Raw genomic sequence first — 25,197 nt, forward strand, 5'->3', positions numbered from 1 at the left:
TTAAATTATAGATTGTTGTGATTTAAACTGCACCATCAGGCAGCCTGGGGACAAACGCAGGGTTTGGTGAAGAAAACTGAACCTGGTATTGCATTAACCAAATCCATTCTCAGCTGGGTGTTTTTTTTTTCTTTCTCTTAAAGAAATAATTCAAAATTCCAAGGGCTGGAAGTAGAAGTGGAACCTTCCTCTGCAGTGTCAGGAGCCCACACAGAGAGGCTGGCATGCCAGGAAAGAGAGCTGATTATAAATAGCATGAAAAGCACCATCAGTCACATCTCACTGATGTGCCTGAGCAAAATGTTAAAGGAAACAAACAGCTTCTGAAATAAGAAGCAATGATCTTTTTATTTTTATAATTTAAAGAGCTAAGGAACAAAAGCTGTGTGTGTGTGTGTGTGTGTGTGTGTGTGTGTGTATACACGACACACCACAGAACACAGCAGAGCCCGTTTAAGGAAATGATGGATGATTATTAACTTTAAAATAACAAAATCACAAGTAGTCAGAGCCTCACAGAGGGAGCAGCTGTCCTTTTTCTGTGTGATCGATGTTATTTATTTAGAGGGTCTACGGTTTCCCCTTGTGGAATAATTTTCCTGTATTTTTTTTCCAGCTTAGATGGAAACCATTTGAGATTCCAAAAGCATCTCAGAAGAAAGTAGACTTCGTCAGTGTAAGTCAATATCATCCACACCTTCCCTCTGTTCTCTCCCACGTGAGTGGTGCAGCAGTTCGGGCTGAAAGCCAGGCAGAAGCAGCCTGAGCGGCCAGAAGCAGACGGCACCACCTGTCTCTGCGATCAGGCTGGCCAAGGGGCATCCTACAGGTACCAGATGGCCCCTGACACCCAAGGGCATTCAGGAGATGTTTACACATCTCTGAATGGCCAGTGGAAATTGAGCATCTACTGCAGACTTCTTTGTTTGGGGCTACAATGGGGGTTTGTAGCCATTTTATTCCACGGGCTCCTTCCATAAGAAGGTGAAGCCTATGTTTTTAAATGCATAAAATTACACAAAACTATAAAGTCCATTAACAAACAATGATAAAATGCTAAAATATCGAATTTGGTAATCTACCAGCCCCAGACAGATCTTTGGCATAGCTGTGCTCATGAGAGGGTTCAAAGATTGGGTGAAAGTTGTGTTTGTTGCTTATGTATAAACTTGTTACTGTCTATTTCAGAGAGACCTAATCCCGTTATTGGATTGTTTTCCCCACTAAATGTCCTAGTTGACTTTCCTTTCTTCCTTCACTTCCCCCTGTCTTAGTAAAGCTGTTTAAGATGGTGTCTAAGTCACATGGATGAATCATGCTGAGTCTTCCCAGGTTACCCAATACATATTATTACATACATATACATGTTATTACATACACATTAAACTTCTATATGGCTTTCTCTCTTATCAAAAAAGGTTTTGGTTGATTTATAGTAATATATATTTTTCCTTATTAATGTACTCAATCCCAAATGTAGGAAGAGATCTAATTGTAGTTATTAGAACTATGAGCATAAATAATATTTTGGGACATCTGTAGTAACTATAAAATGATAAGAAAGCCAAATGATTTCTATCAGTGACCAAGTTTTAGGCACTTCCAATAATACTGTGGCTGGTTGCTTATATGCATATTAATTGAAATTAATTAATTGGTACTTCTCAAATTAGTGAAAATAAACACATAATTTTTCTCTTACCCAAGTTCAAGAATGACCCAAAATGGACTTATGAGTTAGAATAGCATCAACTGAGCTGGCAATTCTAGTTAGTGTAATGCTGATTAGAAGTTCTGCCTGATAGTTATGGGCACTGGGAATATTGGAATACTGGCATTAGGGCAGGATCCTCTAGAGGAGGAGGGGGAGGGTACCTCCGAGGGAGTGGGGCTCAGAGAAGCCTGGGTATGCTGACCACCTCAGCTCTCAGCTTACTTACCAAGCATCTTGGTACCTAACCAGAGGCTAAATTGTTGGATCCCATTGAATTTCTTATTCATATTAGTGATCCAAACCCTGCAATGACTCATTGAAATAGTCCATCAACTTGCTAATTGAGCCCAAATACATAAAGAAATTCCTTACCCTCTAAGAATTATGAATATATGGACAAACAGAGCTCCCTCCTTTTGGACACTCCATCTGCAGGTTTGGGGTTGAGGGCTGATTTGAGATGACCCATGTGCTAAGCTTTCTTAGAATGTGGATATCAATTCCAGAATCATTTCTCTCTCCTGTTCTGGAGAGATTAGTGCTTACCCTATTTATAAGCAGAAGGCTGTCCACATATTGAGATACATTTGAAGGATATTTTCTGGCCCCTAATGCTGTAACCTTCTTCCCCAAGCCTTCTAGGGACCTGATTTTACCCTCAAAGGAAAGTCTTTTTCAGGTTGATCATAAGCATAAACTGGTAAATGCCAAGTAATGAACTGATCCTCTGTAAGGTGATCTAATGTGGACATTAAGAGAATCCAGACATAGAACGATGACTGGCAGATAGAAGAGCCACTGTCTACCAAACAGAAGTCAGTAAATCCTGGCCTCCCCAGAGCAGCCTGGATCCCAAATGTCCTGGTGACTGATAACAGAACATGGCAGATCTTCCTGTTCTCAGGGGCCATGAGAAGGGCTGGTCTGGACCCTGTTCACACTCATCCTTTTCTCTCTTGGGTCTCTCTCAGGGTCTACACACCTTGTGTGGAGCTGGAGACATCAGGTCTTGCAATGGGCTTGCTGTCCATATTTTCCTCTGTAATACCTCAATGGGGGACAGGTAAGTACTCATTGCTAGGAAGGATGTCCCTGTTCTCCAGAGCTAGTGACCAGAGGTTGCTGTTTGTTATTGTCTTTTTCTCAAGCCACGTTGCTATACCTTTACTAATAATGACAATAAATGAACACAGTTGGCCTTCTATCTCCATGGGCCCCACAGGCACAGATTCAACAAACCACAAATGGAAGATTCCTGCCATGTAGTCAGGCCTACAGTGGATGCTTCTGTGATAAACATGTATAGGCTTTCTTGTCATTTATTCCTGAACAACACAGCTATTTAAATAGCTTTTATGTTTTGTTAGGTATGAAAGTATACAGGAAGTGTGCACAGACTATATGAAGTACTATGCCATTTTATGTGACAGACATCTGCAGAGTTGGATATCCTGTGGATACCACTGATGCATTTCTCTCTTGACTGATTCCTGTGACATAAATAAGAAATGTCACATAACAATGCATATAGAAAATGCATGATGGGGTTCTGGGTAGCAGGATTAGTCCAAGAGGCATTGAACTTTAACAGGGTTTTAGTCAAAATAGTCTAAAGTTTTTGAGATCCCCAGGGCTGTGGATCCAAAGCCATACTCGATGAACCACCACTAGAGCCACTTGTTGTGGCTGGTTGACCTGTCAGATTTTGGCTTTAAGTAATAACTCTGTATAAGCTTAAATGTCCTACACAAGGAGCTTACCTGTTGGATTTTTTTTTTAATCAGAAAAGCATTAGTAAATGGCATTCCTGACTTTTCTTTGGGAAGCAGAATATCATAGCTGTTTTGCACACTACCACTGGAATCAGACCTTCATGTCTAAAACCTAATTCTGTTCTTCCAGGATAAGTGAAGGTAGACAGATCTTTACCTTTCTGAATCATGAATCAGGGTCAAGATCACAGACCTCTGACAATACTGATGTCTCCTTGGTCCAACCTCCTACCAACTCACCTCCTCTCTCTAAAGTCACACCATCTTCCATTCAGCTCTTTTAGTCCGCCATGTTTTGTTTTGCCTCAGACAACTCGTACATGCTATTCTTTCTGCCTGGAACCTACCCTCTCTCCAACCCTTGCCTAAATAGCCTTTAGATCTCAACTCAGAAACCCCTTCTTCAGGGAAGTCTACTGACATCTCCAAATAGATCAGGTCCATTATTCTTTCATTCCCCTAAACCTGACTTTGATTGTGCCATTGCATTTGCAATGATATCATTCTGTAATTATGTTATTGCTGTCTGATTTCCTGCTTGACTCTAAGCTGGGTAGAGATTGGGTCATTTTTGTTCACCTTTTCATGCCCAGCATAAAGGCTGGCACATGGTAGGTACTAAAATATTTGCATAGTGAATTATTTTGTCTGAAAAGTGTTAGAACTAATAATCACAAGAATTGTTCTATTTGTTTATAGATGCTTTTACAATTCAGATGGGGACTTCTTGATTGGTAAGTTTGGAGATTTCAGATCTCCTCCTTGTGAATTAATTCATAGTAACAAGCTGCTTTTATATACACATTATTTTCCTTCATCCTTCAATCCTTCAATCTGTGTAATATAGTGGAATATTATAGACTGAAGTCTAGAGGCCATTGATAGTTTGCAAAAGATTTCTAGCATACCTCAAACTCCCAACTCTATTTCCTGTTCTCTCTGTCTTTGATTATCTCTTCTGGGCCTCTCTGATGTAGGAAGACTGGCCAGTTTGAAATAAATGGAGTAATGCTAATATGTGATTAACTCTATTTGTCTTCAAATCCACCTAATATACCCATTGCAGGTATCTTCAATATAAGTACAAATTTTCATGAAACCATCCAAAATGGAATAGCTATTAAAGATTTATTGGGTCTTCCTATTCCATTTGATGGTTTTATTATCAATATTTTGGAGTCAACATTTTGATGTAATTACCAGAAAGGCAAATGTCTACCTCCTGCTGTAACTGTCAGATATAGATGATTTTCCATCCTCTTTCTGCTGCTCTTTTTGGTCACTCCCTACCCCAGAATTCATGCATATGTAAGCTCCTTGCCTGGCAGCCAAATACAAGTTTAGTCAAATTTTTCATTCTTGTTCTTCTAGATAGGAAAATTGTTAACCTAAGTTGTCAGAGGATACATTTTCCCCTGAGAATTAATAAAGACTTTTTCATATGGAATGAAATAGTGAATGCAACCCTTAAATCTCTTACTCATGAAGTGATTCTCATCTGAAAAGAGTTGCTCACTGATGCCCTGTGTTTTTTGTTAGTTCCCCAGAAAGGGAAACTTCTCATTTACACAGAGTTTGGCAAGATGCTTGTGCAACCCAATGAAATCTGCGTCATTCAGGTTGGTGATGTGTCCCCTCTCCTCCCTGCCTCTCCCTAATTTGGGAGCAATCAGATGTTGCAGCTGCTGCTATTTCCAACTCTAAAATTTCTCTGTCATGTCTGGGCAATGGGGAGGGAGTTGGATTTACATAGAAGACTCCTTGTGCAAAAGGGTAAGCAGACTTGGGAGCAAAAAGGCAGCCTTCTTTGTTTTAAAATAGCACACAGTCACAAAGTAAAGAGCATTGTCAACTCACTTTCCTAACTATCTGTACACCATCTGCATAAGGCCTTAATTCCCTGGATGGGGTCTAAGGCAGTAAAGATAGAGATAAATTTTCACTGTATCAGGGCTCTATCATCTCTGACCCTGTAAGAGATTAAACTAGCATTTGTTTGGCTCACAGATGTGATTAGGAGCTAAATTTTCCCTTCCAGCTGATCTCTGAACTTTCATCTCTCCAATATAGCTCAACAGACTATAGCTTTACTTTTGCACGTGGGGCTGACTGTGATTCTGGGGTGGCTTCTTTACAAGTACAGCCATGATTTGAGAGAATATACCCATGTCTACTTCCTGTTTCAGAGAGGAATGCGGTTCAGCATAGATGTCTTTGAGGAGACCAGGGGCTACATCCTGGAGGTCTATGGTGTCCACTTTGAGTTGCCTGACCTGGGACCAATTGGTAAACCTTTACTACAAATCTTTAAACCGCACTAGAGATAGATGACACAGCTAAGATGACACATCCTTTGCTCCTCAATATCTCACTCAACTTTGTCTTCTCTAGACAATTTCTTCCCTTTTTTTAAAGACTTATTTATACCTACAAAATCTGGGGTACAGGCCAGAGGTGTAGGATGAAAGGATTCATCAGAGACAGAGTAGAGAGCAGAACAGGCAGATCTACTGAAAGATACTGCTCAGGGGAGCAGTGGGCTAGACAGAAGAGGCCTGCTGCACCATATGGGTCACCTCCCTGGCTGGGGATTGAACTTGTGCTGCAGTGGCTGCTAATAGTTTCATAATGCTGTGTTTTAACCTGTTGTGCCACAGGGAGGGCCCTTGACAATTTCTTCTATAGACCACATGTACTTGGGAATTTTAGAAAGCTATTGGAACTCCCATACTTTCTTTTCAGACCTCTAAGTTCAGGGGTCCCACTCAAAGGGATGTCCCACCTGTGGAACTGAAATCTTCATCAATCAGCTCATCAGTATATCAGCTCAGCAGCTAGTCTTAGCTCTCATGCTGTGCCAAGAGTAGTGACAGAAATCTCATCAAGGGTAACACGAGATTATTCCCATAAAATACACACATAAAAGAAAATGAGCCAAACCAACCCACTGTAAGTCTCTCTAAAAGAGTATCTAGACCTATGGCGAAAAAGACAGCTTATCTTAGACTTCTGAACGTCCAGTATCCCCCTTAAAGGATAATGAAGTCTGGATTACTGAGATCAGATTTGACTAATTCTTGATGACACACTGGGGAACAATAAAGAGAAAGGGGGCAGCCTAAGTTAATGCTTATTGAAGAGAAAAGAGATCGTTTTCTTAAGTCAGGGGTTGTGCGTAGGCAAAAAGTAGAAAAACCATGAATAGGGAATATGGACTGCGAGACTCATAGTCTACCAACCTCACGTTCCATTGAGCACATGCCACAAAACCTACACCCCACACAGTCAAAAAAGGTACCTTATTCTGCTGTGGAGGAGCTGGAAACCACAGCTTCCATGAGGCAGATTAAAACTTTCAAAAGTGAACCAAGGTCCTCCCACCCCCGAGTCTTCTGGAGGCAGGAGATTCAGGAGAGAAGTGAAGGTGGTAGGAGGGGCTGTTCTCAAAACATCTCTTGGAGTGAAAGGAGTGGTTGGGGAAATTGGCCCTTGGTTTCATCTTGGCGTGTTTGCTGAAGGTGGTGGCCACACCTCCCATTTCTTCTCTTCCTTGTCAACAGCTTTTTCAGAGCAAAACAGGGACAGGACAGCATGTGCCTTTTGGTCACTCCCCTGGGGGGATCCAAATAGTCAGAGGAAGGTGGGAGGCAGCAGAGAGGCAGCTGGAGCCGTGGTGGGCCGTCTGTCATCCTGCTCACCACCCGCTCTTCCCACTTTGGTCTGGCTTCCTGCTGCTCCAGTCAGCAGAGCCTCCAGGTTTCATGGAACACATACCCTCTGGAAAATATATATAATTTACTAACCAGCTGGGGGCTTATTTTTTTTTAACCCTGGGAGCTGGAAATGAAAAACACTCCCCAGGTCTCTCCTCTCAGAGTTAAATTATGTTTTTGCACTGATGCTTTTCATTTTTGGTCTTTTGATTTATTTTCTTTCTCTGGAGGGAACACTTGCAAAGCACAGGTAAGCAGGCAAGTCCTGAATACTTTCTCCCTCAGTGGCAGACAGATTTGTCAGGTGGCAGAACACTTTTATAAGCTTGGATTGATTCTGGTTCTGTCTGAGAAGCAGAGGAATGCCCGGGGCAAGAGTATATAACCTTCTTTCCAGGGGCTGCAGAGGAGTTTCAGTGATCAGAGTTATCTTGGGGGGAAAGACCTAATAGCCTATCATATCTTCCCCTCTACTCCTTTCTAGTTTCTTTCTCTTCTCTCCTCCTCCCATCTATAGTGATGAGATAATGCATGTAAAATGATTCTGGATCATATTCACTCTATAACTTTAGAAGGTAATGCTGGAGGTGATATTTTTGTGATTTTTTTTTTCTCCATCAAATTCCTTGGGGTCTCCTAAAAGGGTACCAGGTCTTTCAATAATGAAAGCAAGTTGTGGAATTGCCTTTGATGCAGGAGAAAGCCCTTTCTCTGTGTACATTCTTGGGCAGATTTCTGTGAACTTCACAAATCTCTAAAAGACTTTGGGATCATCTATTCTAGGAGCCAATGGCTTGGCCAATCCTCGCGATTTCCTGATACCTGTTGCTTGGTATGAAGATCGCAAAGTGCCTGGTGGCTACACAGTGATTAATAAATACCAGGGCAAGCTGTTTGCTGCCAAACAGGTAAAGTAAGAGGGTTACAGGTAAGGGTAAGGCTGAATCATTATTGAACACCGACTGATTACCAAGAACCAGTGTTGAATGCTTAATTCTTGTATCTTTACCACACCACAAAGATATAAAATACTGTTTTCCTTACTTGTAGTCAGAGAATAGGCGAGGCAGTGACAACTAATTTACTGAATGTCATAGTAAATGATAGATTTACACACATAACCTGTCAGCAAATACATAATCTGTCTCCAAAAGTCATTCTTTGTCCATTCAACAAGCATTGAAAACCTAATGTATAAGTTACAGGCAGTGAAATGTGTTAAGTGGAGAGAAACAGGTTAATGGAGATCATCTAGTGTTGACATTCATCAGTGGCCTCCATATTTGTAATACAAGCTATGATTGATTCACAGCAAATAGAATTTCACCAATTCGCTTGACTTGGTTTATACCATCAGCCTCATAAACTCAGAAGATAAAAAAGGACATAGAAAATAATAATAACATGTATACTATATTAGCATATATTACATTATCACTTAGTATACATATTAGATTAAAATATTATAATATTAATAACATTAGGTTAAAATAACCCATAATAAAAGTAAGCCAAATATGTCTTCAATTTATCAATATTTGTTTGCTTTATTTTTTACCAGGTTGAACTACTGCTTACATATTACCAAGGCATGCTATTTTCCTTGAACAACATCTAGAAAGTATGCTAACCAGCAGAGGTCAACTAGTACTTAAAATTAACCCTTGAAATGTCACTGTCACCATCACCGACACATTGTTACCCTCATATTCTCTGGATCAGGATTTTTCAAAATGTAGTTTAGGGACCATTTTCATCAGAAATTCTCAGGGATACTTGTTTAAAATGCAAATCTTTAGCTACTACACCAGTCTGGCAAAAATGATAATCCCTGGGAATGGGTCATGAAAATCTATAATCATATCAGCATATCTCCATCTTATTTTTTACATATAGTTGCAATAGAACCATATTGTAGAAGCAGCTAGCAGTAGATGGACCTATTTCCCAAGTGATTCTTTGGGTGAGCTCCCCCAGATCCACTCTTCCTCCTCTTTCATGATCTGTGCTCTGGGAGGCATCCCCCTGGCTCCCTAGCCAGCCCTCTTTTGGCTGAGTTAACCAGTGGGATGTACTTAGGAAATGGGAGGCAGGAAGAAAGACAAGCTGGGGTTTCTTTCTTCTGCATCCTACCTGCATGGGACTGATTCCCTTCGTGACTCCACTTCTGTTGGGTGGTCCCAGTAGCATGCTGGAAGCCATTTCTTACTGGCTTGCAAGAACTGATAGACATACTTCATCCCAACTCTGTGTTCAGGAGCATCCAACTAGTAGCTAAAAATTTATCATAGGAAGAGAAATCATGCCCCAGAAATCTGCAACTGCTATAAATCAGACAATATTTCCCACAGACCTAGAGTGGCAATGTCTGACAATATTGCGAGGCTCAGGAACTCGCCATCTCTAGCTAGTTTATTTAACCCTAGTCAAACTTTTGTGAGTATCTCTTCATTAAAGTCATTAGAAAGTTCTGAGTTGGATTCTGTTTCCAGACCCATAGCTGCAGTGCCCACTATCTTCCTGCAGTGATCCTCTCCTCTAAGGCAGGCACAAGAAGCACCACCTGAGGTTTGCTGGAAAACTCCAGTCTTGGGAGCTACAACTCTGAGAGACTTTGTTGCCCTTCTGTACTCCCAACCCAGGCATGTGTCTATCAGAAGTCCCTCTAGGCAGCTATTACCTGGAGGCAGGTGTCTGTCTTCCACACCAGGAAACCAGAAAATGGTCCAGATTGGCTGAGAACTGCTGGCATCCACAGATTCTCCCAACTGTGTCAGAAATTGTTGAAAAGGCACTACTAGGAGACTGTGCTATGCTCTGCTGCACATTTTAAAGTACAGCTTTTAAACTGGAGAAATTGGGTCAGTGACAAAACGAGGGGGCAGCTAAGGGCATGTGAAGTGACCACAGGATGGATCCAGGGTATACTTCTCCCAAATGATGGTCTTATAAAATTATCAGAATAAAATCAAATCAAAAGACAATAGGGTACCAAGTACAAACTATGGAACCACAGCAACACAAACATTAGGTATAGGGTCATTCTTATCTTGTTTTTATTTATTTTTTTATTTGTATGTGTGTGTGATCAGGATGTCTCCCCTTTCAATGTTGTGGCCTGGCATGGAAACTATACCCCATACAAGTATGACCTGAAGAACTTCATGGTCATCAACGCTGTGGCCTTTGATCATGCAGTAAGTCTGGATCATGGAGTAGCCTGGGGGCATGGGAAACCTAGGTTGGGAGGGTTCCACAGAAAACATTCAGTCTGACATTCACAGATTTAACATTTCTGGTGTTACCCTCAGAAGCCCAAAATATAGTCATTTATTATTGTGCTGATGACATATCATAGCTGATGAGGGGCCATATCATAGCTGACAGTAACACTCACCCCTGAACATAATTGTTCCCACACAACCATTCATAGCAACTCTCATAAATGAGGAAAAAATTAGTTTCTGCACAGAAAAATCTATCTCTAAAAGAAAACCAACTGCTAATGTTAGTGATGGCGTGCTGAGACCATTCTGGATTTGGAAAGCTCTCTGTTCTGCTGACAAATATTGAATCTACAAGCTCTTGCTGTTTTTAGCAGTGATGGAGAGGACAACCCTCTACTGAAGTTTTTTGTAATGTTCAGTGCTTGAATTTAAACCAAAGAAATTCTAGAGTATGAGCTTGGACTCAATGGAGAGGGGAGTCACCATTAGGTCTCTGGCCTATAGTGCAAGCTCCCGAGGCCCCACATTCGTGATAAAGTGCTAGTTCTGAGATCCTAGGGGAAAAGCTCATTTTGAAGCCTAGTTTATAATAAACTTTAACCACAGCTGAAAAGATAATTAGGGCAGAAGCCAGAGAACCAGAGATAGAAGCATGTCTGAGCTGATTCATCTTATTTCTGGGGTAACAAAACTACTATTCTGAAGAGCAACTACTCTTAATAAAACTAAAGGGAAAAAGAAAATGAAGCATTAATCCCATAATAGCATAAAGAAGGATCCTAAAACACTGATACAGATGCAGTTGAGGCTCACTGCTTTTTATTAAATATTCATCTATTTATACATAGAAAAACTGTGGTCTAGGCCAGAGGTGTAGGGTTGGGGTGTGTGAGAGGATTCACAGGCACAGAGAGGGGATAAGAACAGGCAGATCTACTGAAATACACTGCTGAGGGGAGCAGCGGGCAAGACAGGAGAGGTCTGCTGCACCATATGTGGGTTAGCTCCCTGGCTGGGATTTGAACTCAGGCCACAATGGTGACAGCACTGAGACTTAACCCTTAGACCACCAGGGAAGCCACCTCACTACCTTTTCTTTAATAGTTTCAGATCATTTCTCATGACAGATGAGTATGTCTTAACCCTCACAGCAATAATGTCTGGCTTTTGTTTCACATTACACAAGTTCAATCTTCTCTATACAATTAGTTTTCCAGAATTCAAATCTGATCATTCTACTACTGAATTGGAAAATCTTTGTGGATACCCCATGGTTTAGGATTAAGTCTGGGTTCTGAAGCATGGTATCTTATACTTTTCACCACCCAGCCCTGGATTCATTTTTGAGAACCACCTCTTGCCCCTCAATCTTCTGCCAAGAAACTTGAGCTTTACTTTCTTACCTCTTAAAACAGTCTCTACATTTTGAAGTCTTCTCTGTGCTGAAAGTGACTTTACCTGTCTGATTTCTCTTCTGCCTTCAACCCTCCTCTCCCATCTTTTTTTTTACTTTCTTTTCTCATTCCTTAAGACCTACATCTAATGTCACCTCCTCTCTGAAGCCTTCCCTGATCTTGACAGATGAGATAGGTACTCTTTTCCTTGTACTTTCTTGGAGCTCTATTGAAGGCTGGATTGCCCATGGCACATTGATGTAATATGTTTTCATGCACCTGTTTTATAAATACTGGCCCTCCTTCAGTCACCACCACTGACAATAATGCTGAAAGGTCAAGGAAGAGCCCTTCAAGCATTGTTGAATCCCAGCTCCAGCATGACAGCCAAAAGCAAACATAATTACTGACCTCAATTAAACCCAATCCCAACGTTTTCACTGAAGGATTCTAAAGTTTTTTAAAAATAATAGTATTGTCCCCCCCAACCTGTTCCTCTGTACACTACCACCAAAACTAGTGAGGTAAGTGGTGTATTTTACATCTGAGAGTCAAATATGGATAAGAAAGCAGTGGATCAATTGTAAGAACTGTTGCCTGAAGATACAATCTGGAATCTTATTACCCCCTCCCCCCAGAGGAGCACACCTATACCAAAACCTAGACCTTGTTTTATTTCAACCTTACTCCCAGCATCCTCTGCTGAGAGGTCCCTGTAACACCTCCCATCTCTCACTCTGAGCTGAGGCAGGGAAGCAGGCACCACTGGCTCTCAGACCCCAGGTAGTTCTTTCAGAAATGGGGCCTCAGCAGGGTGAAAAAGCAACTCAGAATCCTGTTAGCTGGTGTTAATTCACTTTGCTTCAAGCACAGCAAGAGGGGAAATCAGATGAGTGATTACTGCATTTTGTTGACAAGCCCAGACTTCTTAGCCTGGCCTGTGTGGTTTAATTAGAAACCGTGTCACTCAAAAACACCTTGGTGTGCGGGGGACATTGTGGCACTGTTCAGTCACCGCCTTTTCTCTCTGTGTTCAGTCTCCCTTGTGCTTTCACAGGACCCATCCATTTTCACTGTGTTGACAGCCAAATCTCTCCGCCCTGGAGTAGCCATCGCTGATTTCGTCATCTTTCCACCTCGCTGGGGGGTTGCTGATAAGACCTTCAGGCCTCCTTATTACCACAGTAAGTCTCTCCTTCACCAAGCCATTCTTAGAAAGCAAAGCAAAGAGGCAAGAAGGCAGCAAGCATCACCCATCAGAAATACTGCTGAAGTGTTTCTGGACACCCGGCCCTGGTGGGAGTTCAGGATCCTATTATCTAAAGCCCAGTGCTGTTGCTGGATGGGCTGGGTTCTGGTGCTGCCTGTCGCTACCATAAAGCCAATGAACAGAGACAAGAAATGAATCTATAAATGCTTTGTTTTTCTCAGATTGCTAAGCAGTGACCTGAGAGAATGGGCATAACACCCTGACAGAACTGTTCTGCCTTCTCATCTCTACTGAGCTTTTTATAATGGTTAGACAAAGACAGTCATAACATACATTACACTTGATGTTTCTGGTATTTGTTACATTCAGCCCCCAGAGCTTACCAGCATCTGGCTTATCTCGCCCTTGGTTCTGATGGTCTCATCCCTTCAGGCATCATCGGGGCAGGAATCTCATTTTAAAGCAAGAGTTTTCATTTAAAGAAAACAAATCATTAGTCCTACAGTGTATCCACACGGCCTGTGCTGTGTATATATGTGCAGGTTACTGTACCAGATATGTCCTTCCTTCCTCTCTAGCCCCTTCCAGTGCTGTCCCAACCTTTAGCTGCTTCAATACCACAATGCTAATATGGTGATGTGTTAACTCTGGGAAGGAAACACCTCATAATGGCGAGGGTCCAGTTCCTCTGGCCCTGAGAGAGGCAGAAAGTGTTATAAAGTGTGAAGCAAGAAGATTCCTTACATTTCAAATTCTTCTTTGGGGGGAATGGTGCTATGTTGCTGGTTTGCCGTTTTTGGAAAGCTCATGACTACCTAAAAATCAATAAAATATGCCTTCTCCAATTATTTGGTGAAGCAGACTTCAGTCCATACTGGGAGGTGGGTTCTATTCAGGGAGCAGTTTCTGTGGAATATTTGTTATCCATCTGAACCAAGAAACCAAAGCCTGGTAGAGCTGGAATCAAGAAAAGGGGTTTATTTTGGACTTTAGGATAGCAACCCAGGAGACACAGACCTAAGAAGTGCTTGAATTGTGTTCCAGTTTGCCCTGGAATTAGTGGGGACTTCTATATACAGAGACAGAGCAACAATTTCCCCTCAGGTCTGGTGTACAAAGTAGGTTTGGAGTCCATCAAGTTCCAATTAGCATAAAAATGTGCAAATTGGGTGAAGTCTGTCTGGTGATTGACTGAGTTTCAGCCCCCAGCAGTCTCGTCACTGGCTTGGTTTCTTTCTCTCCCTGGAACCTCAACTGTCCACTCAGATTCAATGTGGCTGGCTCCATTTTGGTTTTTGATTTCTAGCCATCTCATCAGGATGTACCACATCTAATGTTTTTATTTTGTTCATATTGTTATTACTAACAGCTTACAGTTATGGACCATTTTTTGTGACTAAATCCTTTAAAAGGATTAGCTCCTTTAATCCTTATCCAATTGTAGAGGATAGGTAGTGTCCTTATCCCCCACCTTTTTTTTTCCAGTAGATGAGATTGAGACAAGAAAGATTAATTGTTCAAGGTTCACAACTAGTTAAGTGGTAGAGTCAGGATTTAGTTGAAGGCAATCTGCTGCCTCAGAATGGACACTCACTGATGTACCTAGCACATTGCCTCATACTCAATATGCATCTATTAAATGTTTATTTAATAAGTGAAGGCATCTTTGAGATGTCACTTCATGACTGTACTTAATGAGGTTGGCATGCTTCATTATGCAGTAACTAGCTATAAATCCAACCTAAAGGGCAATGTACAATTCTGCTTCCTAGAAGCTCTATTTTTGTATATAGAATTCTGGAAAGACTCTGGGGTGTATTTCAGCTGGAACATTCTGAAAAACAAACTCCTTTCCTTAGTTAACCTCAAGGCCTTCTTATCTATATGAGTCTCCTCTTACTATGTACTGGCTCCTAGGTGCCAGGATACAACAGGGCAGTGAATGGGAAATTGAGGCATTTGTAGACAGTAGAGAAGTGAGGGTCTCAGAATGGAAGAAAAGCCTCTTCCTGCTGAAATTCCAGTACCAACTTTTTTAGGCAATCCCACTATGGCAGAGAAAAGGGTACAATCAGCTACCACTGCAAAGATACCAGTTGCTCTGGGTCTAGGGTCATAACAAACTCTGCCTTTTATGAGCATGCCCAGTCCATGCCAGGCCCTACCTGTTCTCCTGAAGTTAACCCTGGAGGACCTGTTATGAAGGAGAGAAAGCGCTCTGGCTTAGGACCTGAAACTGCCAATGCTAGTCCTTCATAACTCACTGTTTCACAGAGCTCCTGTACCGAGTTTACTCTTTGTGGGCCTCTAGTGGGTCCGGGACCTGGCGTGCACCTGTGAAGGACGAACCAGAGGGATGACTGCTATGTCCAGCACGCAGTGAATCTTTATTGTGCAGTGTGCTCTTAATATACTCTACATTAACAAGCTGAAACAATAACCTATTGACTTAAACCGTCTAGACAGTCTCAAGAAGTAACAACAGCATATTATTCTAACTTTGTATCTGGTGTTCTAATTCTTGGAACACTGTGTCCAGCCCCAGATGGCCACGCCCTCACACACACCTGGACACTTCTCTTGATATGCTCTTTTACTATCTTTCTCAGATGTGGCTACTTGGTCACATGACCTATTTTCTCACATTCTTGGAGCTCAGACCTGGCACTCCAGAGTGGTCCTCCAAGAACATGTGCTTTCTCGTATCTAAGTCCAGATGCCAGTCAAGGTCATGCAATAGCTCTGCCAACAGCTCTATGTGCCTGAGGTAGCAGTGCTCAAATTTTAATATGTGTCGGAATCATCTGGAGGACTCATTAAAACAGATTTCTGGGCCCAGCTGGCGAGGCTTTGTCCTCAGCCCTGTAGCACGCTAGTCTGTCTTGGGGAAGTTTGCCCCTGTGCAGCCGTTAACCTACTCATTGATTCTGGTTTGTAGTTTAGACTAATGAGACAAACAGCCTGTAAATGACTCTTAAAGAAATAAAAAGCCTCTTAAATTTTTTTAAAAAGACTTTCAAGTAAATTTGTCCCAGAATAAATAGATCTCAGAAAGGATGCTGACCCTGACATCCATGGAAAAACTGCAGGACCCCAAGTTCAAACTTATTTTTATCAGAAATATTAAAAATATTACCTTGGCAATAGTCAAAATCTTTGCTACCTTGATGTGACTTTGTAGAAGTAGAGAATTATTTCTGTAGAAATATTGCCTCCAGTCATCTTAAGTTACCTTAGTCAACTGGGTTCAACATTAATCAGAAAGGCGAGGTCTGCCCTCCCCAGTGTTCTTTGAAATATAGAAAATGATGTAGAAATGTCATCACCAAACTCATTGCTCCATAAATTCATATTCAGATCAAAGCTGAATTCTGTCTTGGTCTCTTCTTAAAATTAAAGCATGAAGGTGACCCTGAGGAGTGTGGTAGCATATATGATGAGAAGAACTGCCTTTAAAATACAGATACTTATGCTAGGAGTTACGTCTTTTCCTCTATTTCTGCTTCACGAAGAAACAGGTAGTTAATTGAGCCTTATCTTTCCTGCAGAAGCACTTTGTTTTCAGGCGAAGAGGGTCTGTGTGCTTAGCCAGTTACAGATGGACTTCAGTACTTGGTTAGACTTGGCATGCCAGGAAGAGGGGTGGGCCTAGCATGTGAAATGTCTGACTTTGCAAGGGCTCCCACCGCCACATCTCTCTGCCTATGTTTTCCACTCTCAGCATTCTCACAGACAGACTATGAGCAACATTAGGGAGGTGATTTCTCTCCTGCAGTACTTAGCACAGCATCTAATTACATATGTTGGATTGTTGGGTATAGGCATATGTATAGGATGGGAAATGGACAAATTAATGAATTGGTAGGTACATGGGGTGATAGCTAGAAAGTCACTTTTATTTACTCAGGTGCTATATTTCTTTTAAATTCTTGTCTAAATGTGTTGTTATTTTAGTTCAATAAAATATAAGATTGAAATAGTGGTGACAAGGTGATTTTTGTCAAATTTTGTATGACTCCAGAAAGGACAACTGGGACCAATACATTTAACTTATATGAAAGCAAATTTCCTTTTAATATAAGAGAACTTTCTAACACCCAGAGCTTTTTAATAATATGATAGATTGCTCTGTTGAATGGAGACCTTCCATTCACAGGAGGCATATAGGAAAAAACCCGGAGAAATATTCAGGTATAATATAGAAAGTTCTTTTGCACTGAGTGGAAGTAGGAGCCTTTCCCATATTAAGATTTTAGGATTCTATAAAGTAAATGTCAATGTTAATAGAAAGGAAAAAAGAATCTAAGAGTCATTTTGAAGAATAAGATGATATCACATTCAGATCTAGACCAAATTTGTTAGACTATAGCATTTATGAACTGGGCTTACAGATACTAAGAACTTTTCACATATTATCAATTGCTAATGGCCGACAAGCCCTGGGTTCTTTTCATTATATCAACATACACATACACACACACACACACACACACTTCATTTTTCTAAATTGGGAACCAGAAATGTGGTGATGTTATGTACTTCTGTGGGAATATTGGGAAAGGGTTCAAATCTGAGAAAAAAAAAAAGATAATGTTGGTAAGCCGAGATGATCCACTATGTATTATGACTTGTATTTTATTATAATTAAAATTATTATAGGCCCATGATTTTCTTTAACTCTAGATTTCTTTCAAACAGTAGATCTCAAGACCTTTGATATTTCACAGGGCCATGAAGTAGTTTTGCCTACCAACGATTCCATTCTAATCAGTATTTTGTAGTAGTTATATCAATCTATATTCCTTATGATTCCTAACCAACTTATCAGATTCTCCTCTCTTCTTGGGATACCATGGAAATAATATTTGAGGGATCTTGGTGTTTTGTGGATCTTGCCTTGGGTAGTAAAAATAACATTACTTCCGGCCCTCCCTGGTGGCGCAGCGGGTTAAAGCACAGCACTGAGAATCTGAGGCCACTTCCGCATGAGTTCGATTCCCGCCTGCCGCCTGCCCCGGAGGAGACCACATGGCGAGCCAGACCTCTCCTGACCCGCCCGCTGCTTCCCTCAGCAGTGTACTTCGCTGCTTCCCTCAGCAGTGTACTTCGTCAATCTGCCTGTTCTGCTCCCCACTCTGTCCCTGGTGAAGCCTCTCACCGCCCCTGAGCCTCTGGCCTGTACCCCAGTTCTGTATGAATAAATAAAAAATTTTTAAAAAAAAAAAAATAACATTACTTCCAACTTCCAGGAAACTGCATGAGTGAATTCATGGGCCTCATCAAAGGTCACTATGAGGCAAAGGAAGGCGGGTTCCTGCCTGGAGGAGGCAGCCTGCACAGCACAATGACTCCCCATGGTCCTGACAACGATTGCTTTGAGAAGGCCAGCAAAGCCAAACTGGAACCAGAGAGGGTTGCAGATGGCACCATGGTAAGCAACTTACATTCCCAGCTCTGATAACCTCTGAGCTTCCCAACCTCTGAGCTTCCCAACCTTCTTTAAAAAAAATAAAATAATAACTACTTTCTATTTCTCCAAAATCACAATGAAGGAATCAGGGCAAGAGACAGTGTGTTTGTGTGTGTACCTGTTCACCCCTACATGCATGCTAGACTGTCAGAGGGAGCAGGGTCGAAAGGATTTGGGGCTTTTACTCAGACATGAGTTCAAATCCTAGTTCTTAGCTCCTGTGTGACATTGAACAAGTCGTTACCTTCTCTGTGCTTTGCTTCACGTCTATGGAATGAGTATGTTATCCAACCCAGTAGATGGTTGTGATTTAACTTTAGAGACTGTGCAACATATTCAAATGTAAACAGAGATTACTAATACTACATGGGGGGGTCTCTCCTCAACTGTAAGTAGCCCTGTGTATATGTTTTGTTTCTGAGGCATCTCCTTTTAAACCCCAAAGCAATCCCCTAGGGCCGCAGTAGCAGGGGTGTAGGTGTCACAGTTTCCAGATTTGTCAAGGAGGGGGCTGGGTCAGCAAGCCTTTGTCTCACTACAGTCAGCAGGGCTTTGGGCAGCAATTCTCAACTGTTTTCTCATTTTCTTTTGCTCTTTGTTGGCATGGGATGAAACTGATGGGATTTAAAACCTGTTTTGTATTCCTTCTGTGTCAGGCTATAAACATTGAAGCCAAACACAATTGCAGTTGGCTGCGGTACTTGATTTTATTTTATTTTTGCTTTCCTGGAGATTGAGTTTATGGACCAGAAGGAGTAATTTTATGCTAAATCAGATGCAAATTTGCTTTACATTTTAAAACAAATGCCATCAATGCTACTGGACTTTAAAATCAGTAACACAGACCTGCCTAACTCCATGCAGTTTGCAGATTACCTGTGACCCTCTGTCTAAATGAAGTTGCTCTCATTTCCAGCCCCAACTGGAGTAGGTGGAGCTGCTCTGAGGGTAGAAGGTTGCAGAGTCCCATTTGCTTGACCTTGCTTTGATTTATCCTACAGATGACTCTGCGGGGTTTCTGCAGAATTCCTATGTCCTATGAGATGAAGTGTAATGATTCGTTAAATCATTGCCTTCTCAGTGCCCCTGAGGTGCACAAGCACCCCAGAGTTGCAACTGGTGTGATGGACCTGACTTTTGATAATCATTGTTACCAGGGAGCAGTGTTCTGTAACAGTAAGGCACAGGGGAGTGGTGTTTTTAATGAAGTACCTGTCTCAGTAATGTCTAGGGCCTGGACAGAGAGGTGTCTCCTATGTAGGGAGCTGGGGGCTGGGTAGCCAATGAGCCCAAACAACCTGGTAACTGAAGGCCCAACACTTCACCTAGTCCTAATTTTGGGTCTCCCTCATGATTTCTCATGCTATAACTTGAACTCAGACCCATCTTCATGCCTTACCTTATTCCAGCTTGAGGTAATGAACTTGATACAACACCCATAGTTCACATGAGAAGGGATCTAAAAACTAGCCTCACACGGCAAGTACAAATCAGTGAAGAGCCAACACCTTCAAGTCTAACTACAGAATTGAGGCTATGAGGAATGAGTTGGCCCTCCTCCTATTAGCACATGTGGTTTATTATGCAAAGATTCTGCCTACTCACATCTTCTCTCTGACACCTATCTCTTGACATCTAATCAAATGTATTTTGTTATACACTTCATCTCCTATTCTTCTTCCCTAACCTCATTTCCTACAGGCATTTATGTTTGAATCATCTCTAAGTATGGCCGTCACCAAGTGGGGCCTCAAGACCTGCAATTGTTTGGATGAGAACTACTACAAGTGCTGGGAGCCTCTCAGGAGCCACTTCACCCCCAATTCCAGGAACCCAACAGGATTTAATTGAGATTGGAGCTTTGCTACCATAATTGAAAATGGATTTGTGCAACTTCCTTTAGAATTGTGTACCCTCTGGGAACATTACAGGGAAAGGTTGTTTAAAATGAGAACTCACTTCACAGTCATAAATGTAATTCAGACATTTATAGAAGTGTATGTAGAAAGATCTGTGGCTGTCAACTTAATTAATAAATACTTGCTGTCGTTCTGTGGAAGTGGCACTTGGTCATAATCAGGTCTTCATGAGGCTTTAATAGCCAGGACTGGGGGTTGGTGAGATTGAACTGAGAACAGGGCCTTTCCCTGTGCTTAGCCTCAGAGCCTTTATTCTAGGAGCAAAAGTCCTGGTTAGGGGGAGGGACCTACCACCGACCACCAGGCCAAGTCACTGGGACCCATATCTCACCTGAAAGGGGCTCTAAATGTCTCCAGTCACACAGCAAGTGGAAATCAGCAAAGAGACAACAGCGAAACAAGCCCTTCAAATCTGACTGCAGACTGAGGCTAGGAGGAAAGGAGAGCGAGAGCAAAGTGTGGAGGGGGCCCAAGGGAACATGGTAGAAATTACTAGGGCTCTGGTAGATATGGTCTGATAGTTTGTAGATGAACGATAGGCCAACATAAGAACCACCAGCTGATGATGAAACCAAACCTGCACCATACTTGTAGGAATCAGTCCAGGCTCAGGGAAGCACATATGTCAACAGAGCTCCAAACTTCCAGAGTCACCTAAAATACTTGGGCAGCCAGTCCAGCATGCTGCCTAATCTTGGGGTCAATAGCCACTAACATGGAGATAAAGGATAAGAAGTCAACCACCAAGAAGTAAGTATACTCACTGAAGGTGACCAACCTCAATTTTTGCACTGAAATCCCAACATTCCAGAAAACCCCTCCATTCTGATCAAACCAGGGCAGTGAGGGTCTCTGTTATCACACCATTCAGTAATCACATGTTAATTCCACACTATGTACCAGCTACTAAGTGGGATATTGAGGAAGAATGATTGAAAAGAAGAATCTTTCTCCCTAGTGAGCTTACAGTCCCGAAAGATCAGGACCAGAGATGAAGGTCAGTGTCACAAATCTGGCAGTGGAGGATAGCTTCTCCTAATGCTCCTCAGACATCAGCATGCCTGTCCTGGGCTCCCCACGTCCTAGAGGTGAGCTGAGTGAGAAGACAGGCAAATAGAATAGAAAGGAATGGAAAGTGGTGCTTGGCCCTACTTCAGTTCTGCAATTTTAACACATTCCCCCCACGTTGTTACCATAGTAGCAATTTTGATATGCTGCTACCAGCTTTTATTTTAACAGTATGTAATGAGAGTCAGTATGTGTTGGCCTTGGAACTAGGGTTGCCAGATACAATACAAGATGTCCAGTTATATTTGAATGTCACATGAACTCTGAATTGTTTTTAGTACAAATTTATCATTCGCAACATTTGGACATACTTATACTAAAAAATTATTCGTGGTTACCTGACATTCAACTTTAACTGGGGGACTGATACAAGGGAAGGTAGTCAAGGAGAAAGCATGACTTTGTCGACTAGAGGTTACATTCTAGAGAGGGAAAGCAAGAAAATCATTTTAAAATGGTGGAATGTGCCACAAAGAAAACATACAGGAACTGTTTGGCAATAACAGCTGAGATGGAAGAGATTTTTCTTTAAAGAGGAAGGTGTTGAGTGAAGAAGAGACATTTAGCCAGATCTCAAGGATAGGAAGGATGATGTTATTAGAAAAGCAGGGTTGGGCTTGGGTGGGATGGAGAGGAGGAGCATCCAAGAAAAAGTCTGTGTGTTCAAGGAAATGCACCAGAAGGTTACAGCGATAGTCCAGGCAAAGCCAATGTTATCCTAGAGTAATGAGGCGACAGCAGAGACAGGGTGGATTACGAACCTGAAGGAACTGGCTGGTGGAGTGAAATGAAAGAGGCATTGAGGACAGGGCTGGGAACAGACACAGGGGTGGCTGTGGAGGGGGCTCTGGCCGTGGTATTTCAGTCTCCAATAATCATTTAAATGTTTCTTGGAAGTTTGGAGTGCTTTTGCAATGTTCCCTAATATAAAAATGCCTTGTTAGAAATCAACTGTTACTAGTTAATAAAAGTTAGTAACTTTAAATATATTTAAAAATTGCCCACTGTTGCCAGCAGCCCTCAGCAATCACCAACGCAGCTGTCTGCTTCCCCCTCGGCACCACTCCAGCAACTGCCTGCGGCCAACCCAGAGCTCTGCACAGATGCTGAGAACTGAGTTGTCCTGAGTGCAGGCTCCATCAGTAAGGCCTGTGAACTCAGAGCTAAATTCAGCAGCTCTCTCCTTACCTGAGGCTGTGTTCCAAGCTGGCTCCCTGCAACTTCCGGAGGGATTTCACATTGGCTGTTCTGGTCTTGCCCCTGTTATTACCTTCTTCCTCTCCCACTTCCCCACTCTCTTACAGTATTTCCTAGGCAGTTCTCTCAAATACCCAAGTTAAGACAAGTACTTGAATATTTTATTCCTAAACCCCAGTCTTTTCAGACTGAGCTCACTCTGACTTAAACCTCACCCATTTTGGTTTACATTCCCATCGGTGTGGTGGCAAAGCCTTCTTCAGGCTAAGGAGTGTTCTGAGTTTACATCCACTTGGCATCAAGCCTTTTATCTCCCCACTGCTAACAGGAACTCCTCAGCTGGAGACAGTATTTCACCCTGGCTAGGCTATTCATGCTAATTAAAGAGATTGAGTTTCCTTCTCTTGTGCTTCAAATCAGCTAGAAAGATCTTTATTATTTCCTGAATTTCCTAGTCTCAAAGATACTTTCCTTATCATGCTCCCCAACAAACGAGTCCTGTCTTTACCTAGATATGGAAAATTCTAGCACATGCCATGTGGCATCATATTTTCCCGTTAAAGAAGCTACAACAGCTCTTTCCTTCTCTCACAGCCGAGAGCAACAGTAGTTGTTTTTTAACCAATGGTTCTCAACACTGGCAATTTTGTACCACTCTCTCCCCAGCAAATATTTCTAGTGGACACCACGAGTATTTTTATTTGTCCCAATTGGGAAGGGTTTCTAGCAGGTAAAGGCAAGAGATGCTGATAAATACTCTACAATGCACAGGACAGTCTCCCACAACAAGGGGTTATCCAGGGCTGAAGTTAACAGTGCAGAGATGAGCAGTCCTATCCTAGACCTTTCCGTTGGACATTGGATCTCTGGCAGCTTCTAAAACTCCAGGTGCCCAGAGTATAACTTAATCAGCTAAATCAGAAACACTGGGGATGGAACCTGAATGAATTCTTCCTAATCTTCAGGTGATTTCAATGCACAGACAAGACTGAGGACCACTGTTTTAGAAACGACCTTAAAATCAGTATCCACACCTTTTTAAAAAATCCAAAAGCACCTTTTAAAAAAATTCCTGCATAAACTAATACAACCACTATGGAAAACTGTTTGGAGGTTCCTCAAACTGCTAAACATGGAGCTTCCCTATGACCCAGCAATCCCACTCCTAGGTATCTACCCAAAAGACACAAAAACACTGATTGAAAAAGATACTTGTACCCCCATGTTTATTGCTGCTTTATTTACAATTGGAAAAACATGGAAGCAGCCCAAATGCCCAAAAGTAGATGACTGGATTAGAAAGATGTGGTACATATATACAATGGAATATTACTCAGCAACCAAAAAAGAGAAACACATGTCTTTTGCAGCAACTTGGATGGAGCTGGAAAAGATCATGCTTAGTGAGATAAGCCAGAAAGAGAAAGAAAAATACCGGATGGTTTCACTCATAGCAGGAGTATAATGGACCAGGCGAGAAAATAACAAAAATAATGAACAACCATAGACCAGAGACATTATGTGGGGGTAGAGTGGGGAATGGGATCAAAAACGGGGGGGAGGGGGGGAAGGGAGGGAAATGCATGGGACTATGGTGGTGGCACAGGGGTGATTTGGTGATGGGAAACCCGTGGGGATTACAATTGAGATGGAAAAAAAAATGTGAAAAATGATGTAAAAATAAACTTTTTAATAAAAAAAAAAATTCCTGCATATTAGAGGAGTATAATGGACCAGGCGAGAAAATAACAAGAATAATGAACAACCATATACCAGAGACATTTTGTGGGGATGGAGTGGGGATTGGGATAAAAAACCGGGGGGAAGTGCACAGGATTATGATGATGGCACATGGGTGACTTGGTGATGGGAAACCCGAGGGGATTACAATTGAGATGGGAAAAAAAATGTACAAAATGATGTAAAAATAAACTGTTTTTTATAAAAAAAAATTCCTGCATATTAGAACTGCAGTGCAGGCCAGAAGTGTGAGAGGATTCACCAGAGTGGGGAGTAGAACTTGTGGATCTACTGAAGTACACTGCTGAGGGGAGCAAGGGGTGGGGGGAGGGAGACAGTACAGGTCTCCTTTGGGCTCTCTCCCTGGTTGGGGATCAACCCCAGGCTACAGTGGTATTAGCACTGAAACTCAACCCTAGGCCACCAGAAGTTCTCTCAAAGCACCTTTTATTTCCCTCCTCAGATCCTGGTCCAAATCACAGATTAGCTGGATAGACTGGGCTGGCACTGCCTCCTGCCAGAAAGCACCTCCCAGATGGGCACAGCAGGGCATCAGGGGATAGGGAGAAAGAAGTTAGGAAACCAAAGGCCTGGATGTAAACTGTAAGTTAAAAGTTAATGTCCAGCATGGGTGATTTGCTGATGGGAAACCCAAGGGGATTATAACTGAGATGGGAAAGTCTCAAAGATACTTTCCTTATCATGCTCCCCAACAAACGAGTCCTGTCTTTACCTAGATATGGAAAATTCTAGCACATGCCATGTGGCATCAT

General features: G+C 42.0%; 1 protein-coding gene across 1 annotated transcript in view; it reads left to right on the forward strand.

Moving 5' to 3' along the window:
* Positions 1–20,559, forward strand: part of HGD (homogentisate 1,2-dioxygenase) — a 44,044-nt gene extending 23,485 nt beyond the window's left edge. Inside the window, exons 5-14 of the mRNA XM_004675178.2 lie at positions 617–676; positions 2,686–2,777; positions 4,186–4,220; positions 5,026–5,105; positions 5,673–5,772; positions 7,983–8,107; positions 10,292–10,396; positions 12,878–13,004; positions 18,280–18,461; positions 20,202–20,559. Coding sequence (XP_004675235.1) covers positions 617–676; positions 2,686–2,777; positions 4,186–4,220; positions 5,026–5,105; positions 5,673–5,772; positions 7,983–8,107; positions 10,292–10,396; positions 12,878–13,004; positions 18,280–18,461; positions 20,202–20,351 — 1,056 coding nt within the window. The 3' untranslated portion in view covers positions 20,352–20,559. The remainder of the gene's footprint in view (positions 1–616; positions 677–2,685; positions 2,778–4,185; positions 4,221–5,025; positions 5,106–5,672; positions 5,773–7,982; positions 8,108–10,291; positions 10,397–12,877; positions 13,005–18,279; positions 18,462–20,201) is intronic.
* Positions 20,560–25,197: the final 4,638 nt, after the last annotated feature.

The sequence above is a fragment of the Condylura cristata genome, unplaced genomic scaffold, assembly GCF_000260355.1.
Source record: "Condylura cristata isolate star-nosed mole 26May11 unplaced genomic scaffold, ConCri1.0 scaffold00003, whole genome shotgun sequence".
In the NCBI taxonomy this organism is placed as follows: Eukaryota; Metazoa; Chordata; class Mammalia; order Eulipotyphla; family Talpidae; genus Condylura; species Condylura cristata.